Source organism: Sciurus carolinensis, chromosome 1, assembly GCF_902686445.1.
Source record: "Sciurus carolinensis chromosome 1, mSciCar1.2, whole genome shotgun sequence".
NCBI lineage: Eukaryota > Metazoa > Chordata > Mammalia > Rodentia > Sciuridae > Sciurus > Sciurus carolinensis.
The window spans coordinates 208,431,787-208,435,812 of record NC_062213.1 but is presented as its reverse complement, the minus strand read 5'-3'; the positions used below and the strand labels follow the sequence as shown (position 1 = coordinate 208,435,812).

Genomic DNA, 4,026 nt, shown 5'->3' with positions numbered 1-4,026 from the left:
ATTGAACCCAGTGCTTCATGCATGCTAGGCAAGTGCTCCACCACTGAGACATGACCCCAGCCCCCCTTTCTATTTTTTGAGACAGGTCTACGTTGTCCAGACTGGCCTCAAACTTGTGATCCTCCTACCTCAGCCTCCCAGTCGCTGGGAGTGTAGTGTGTCCACTGTGCCCGGCTATCATTCCTGCCATCTCTTGCTGCCTCCCTCTCCCTTCCCCGGGTAGGGCCATTCTGCACGGGGCACACACTCCTAATCATCTCCCTAAAGGCTTCCCATCACCCTGGGAGTAAAAATCAACACCTGTACAGTGGCTCAGGAGGCTGAGGGAGGAGGATTTCAAGTCCAAAGCCAGCTTCAACAACATAACGAGGCACTAAGCAAGTCAGCAAGACCCTGTCTCTAAATAAAATACAAAAAAAAAAAACAGGTTGGGGATGTGGCTCAGTGGTTGAGTGGCCCTGAGTTCCATCCCCAGTACCAATATAAATACATAACAACTACTTTTTTTGTTATTTTGAGACAGAGACTCACTGTGTTGCCCTGGCTGGCCTGAAACACCTGAACTCAAGAAATCCACCTGCCTCAGCCTCCCAAGTGCTAGGACTACAGGCTGTTGTACTAGCCTGTAGATACCAGCCTGGGGATTCAAGTTTACAGAAATGACTGAGTGAGGTCATGGAGAAGCAAGTGCCATTGAAAGAAGATTCTGTCGTTAGTCAGGTTTCCCAGAGGTGGAGGCATACCATGCCCTGCGATGGCATGCAGGGCCACACACGGAAGCACCAGCTTGTGGTCAGGAGACAGGGCAAGCAAGGAAAGGCCAGGACCCTCTCTGGTTTTCCACTGGAGAGGCAGAGCATGATCAACAGCTTAGAATTGGCTAGTCTGGATAACTCCAGTGGACCCTGGTACAGAAGAGCTGACCCTGGGCAATGAGCAGGGACACAGGCCTGGCTTGTGAGAGGTACCGAGGAGGGGGTCCACAGCAGAGGTGGAAGGGAGATGGGAACAGCCGTGCCGTTAGTTTGGTTCTGTGATTAATGGAAGCCAAACAGGAAAATACAAAATCTAAGGAAATGGAACACTCTCATGTACAGGAACAGGTGAGGGGGTGCCCTGGTGGACAGACAAAGGGAGACCATCAATTTGAGTCAGATCTGTTGCTGTGACGCAGTCTTTACCCAAGAGCGTGGAGAAGGCTGGAGCTGAGGGGAAGGGGCATTGAGGTCTGGCCACAGGCCAGTGACCCGGTCTTAGGTGTCTCTCTCCCCTCATCCCCAGGAACCTCTCACTTGAACTTCTCCACCTTGGCAGGTGATCTCAGTCCAGAAGAGAAGAGCTGGGCCCCTCTGGGCTAGGAGCTTTCTGTGCTGCTGTGTGAGTCTCACAGAGGGTTGCGTGGGACTACAGGGCTGTGAGCCCTGAGTGCATCTGCTGCTCTCCTTGAAAGGCAGACAGCACCTGGGGAAGGCCCCCATTGGACATCTGAGCCACTTCACCCCACTGTGTCCTCAGAGCAGGACTAGCCCCTCGGCTCAGCAAGAGTTCCATGGTAGGACTGTGGCCATATTCTGCAGCAAAGTGCAGGGGGGTCTTGTGGAGCCAGCCAGCAGCATTGACCTGTGCCCCCCTATCCAGGAGGTGGCCAGCAACCTCCACATGGCCTCCCAGAGCCGCATAGTGCAGGGGTGTGAGACCCAGTGAGTCCTGAGCGTCTACCTCAGTTCCCCAGGCTACCAGGAGCTGGACAGCAGGAAGATGTCCACCAGTGGCAGCCCTGTGGAGTGCAGTTCGGCCGTGCCTGTCCCTGATGCTTGGGTCTGCCCCATGGCCCAGCAGCACCTCAATGTCCTAGAAAGAGGAGGAGAGGGGAGGACATGAGCAGGCCTCGACCCAGGTGGGTGAGGGGCTGGGGCTAGGAGACATTTGCCTGATCCCAGTCTGTTCTGACCTCTTCCCTTTAGTAAATGTGTCAGAACCTCAGACAGCCTGCAGCCCCTTTCCCCACAAGGCTGAAATCAGATTCCAGAATCTGCAGTGCCTCCTGTCCTCCTCTGGTGCCTGAGAGCCGTCTCAAGTGAAGACCAGGTGGTGGATAAATGTTGCTGCCGGCCACCAGAATGAAGTAGCAATGCAAGCCACTGTCCCCGGGTCACCAAGAGATGGCAAGATGATAAAGAGGAGAGGTACAGCCAAGTCCGCGCTCAGCTGATCGCAACCGCTAGGTGCCTCTGTCCTGCGCTCCCGCCTCCTCCACCTGTCTGGCCTCTGCGTCCGCCAGGCCCCATGGGCGATGAAGTGAATGCGGCCCTGGAGCTTCTTGCCTTGCGCCCCCTCCAGGCATCAGGCCACTGCCGGGGAAGGCAGGACTTACCTGTTGGCGGCCCAGGCCGGCCGCCAAGACGAGCGCCGTGGTCCCGGAACCGTCCGGGGCATCCACCCGCGCCCCGCGGGCCAAGAGGAGGCGCAGCGCCGCCGCGCGCCCGGCCGCCGCCGCCACCCGCAGGGCACCATCCAAGTCCGCGGCCCCGTCCGCCGCCAGCAGCTCGAGTACCGGCAGCCGCCCGCCGGCGGCCGCCCAATGCACTGCGGTCCAGCCAAATGCATCGGTCGCCTCGGGGCCCAGGCCCGGAGCGGCCAGAAGGCGCGCGGTCAGCAACGTGTGGCCCAACGCCGCGGCCCAGTGCAGCGCTGTGAGACCCTTCACCGAGCGTGCATCCGCCGGGGCCCCTCGTCTCAGCAGCAGCTCGGCCACCCGCGAGTGCCCGTGCCAGGCGGCCTCGTGCAGCGGCGTGTGCCCCGCGCAGTCAGCTGCGTCCACCGGGGCCCCGCGCTGCAGCAAGAGGCGCACCAGGGGCACGTGGCCACGCAGCACGGCCAGGTGCAGAGGGGTCCTTCCGGAGCGGTCCCTGTAGTGAAGTAAGGGTGTCAGGGCGCTGGCAGTCTGCTGGCCAGATCCTCTCCTGCCCCTCCCCAAGAAGGAACCCTGGGCAGGCCCGGGCTTACCTCTCTTCCACGCTGGCCCCTTGCCTCAGCAACTGAACCACCAAGCCGGCAGGACCGTGCCACACGGCCTGGAGCAGGCGCCCCTGGCTCTGGGGGGCGCCAGGCCCCTCTGTGCCGCCTTCTGGGGCCTCGGAGCTGAGTTCTATCCACCGCAGTTCCTGCTGTGCAGCGTCTGCCCAGTCTTGCTCCCTAGGCTCAGGCCTGTTGGAGTTGACCTGGGAAGAGCAGACCTGCATTCACCTTGGCGGCTTCTGAATTATGGGCGCAGGTGTCCTAGGCCAACATGGAAGCACCCCCCCACACACACCTCCATCATGGACACCCTGCCTTCCTAGGAGCTTGACTTGCAGTTACCCCAGGGAGAATTGGTCCAGGGGCTCTGTCCTCTGGCTGGGGGGTCCTCTCCATGCTGATTCTGGCCCAGTCTCAGCCTGGTGACTGTCCCCATAAGATTCCTTCTGCAGGCTGAATTGTGGGGTGTTTCACCTGAGAGGCTGGAGCTGCAGGAGAGCAGGAGGCAGGAGGAAGTCCTGCTTCTTCCTGGGCCAAGCTGGAGCCACTGGCCCTGTTCACCCAGCAATCTAAGGGGAAACTCTGCCTGCCTGCCTGCAGCCCCTGCCCGGCACCGGTACCCCTGGTGACTGCCTGGCCTCCCTCAGACCTTCTGCCAGGAACCAAGGCAGGGCAGTTTGGGAAGGGCAAACAGGAACATGCCCCTGGGTGACAGCTCCTCCCCCTACAACCCCCACAGGAACATAGTCGCTGATGTGCCTGGACTTGCCCCCAGTCACCCTTGGCCCTGCTCCACCCCTGCTCCTGTTCCTATTGGCTTAAAGGACCTGAGGCTGGAACCACCTCTCCTGAGCTGGATCAGGGCTGAGGAAAAGAGGACAGGTGAGGTCCCTGTTACACAAGGGCAGAGGCCCACCACTGACACCTGGACACAGTGGCATGGGGTGGTAGGGATGTGTCCTCTCCGTGCTGATTCTGGCCCAGTCTCAGCCTGCTGACCCTCATAAG

The 4,026-nt window shown here is 60.1% G+C and overlaps 1 protein-coding gene across 3 annotated transcripts; it reads right to left on the bottom strand.

Annotated features, from left to right (window-relative positions):
• Nucleotides 1–424: 424 nt before the first annotated feature.
• Ankrd65 (ankyrin repeat domain 65) lies at nucleotides 425–3,694 on the bottom strand. 3 transcript variants are annotated; one of them, XM_047516274.1, is made up of 5 exons: nucleotides 3,361–3,694; nucleotides 3,007–3,221; nucleotides 2,375–2,909; nucleotides 1,720–1,851; nucleotides 425–1,461 (listed from the first exon to the last, which is right to left on the bottom strand). In XM_047516274.1, exons 1-5 carry the CDS (start codon nucleotides 3,412–3,414, stop codon nucleotides 1,405–1,407), a joined length of 993 nt encoding a protein of 330 aa, XP_047372230.1. In that variant the 5' UTR covers nucleotides 3,415–3,694; the 3' UTR covers nucleotides 425–1,404. The 3 variants fall into 3 exon arrangements, with proteins under 3 accessions (XP_047372230.1, XP_047372133.1, XP_047372295.1); XM_047516177.1 differs by having other exon boundaries at nucleotides 425–1,851; nucleotides 3,314–3,693; XM_047516339.1 differs by having other exon boundaries at nucleotides 425–1,851; nucleotides 3,361–3,693.
• Nucleotides 3,695–4,026: the final 332 nt, after the last annotated feature.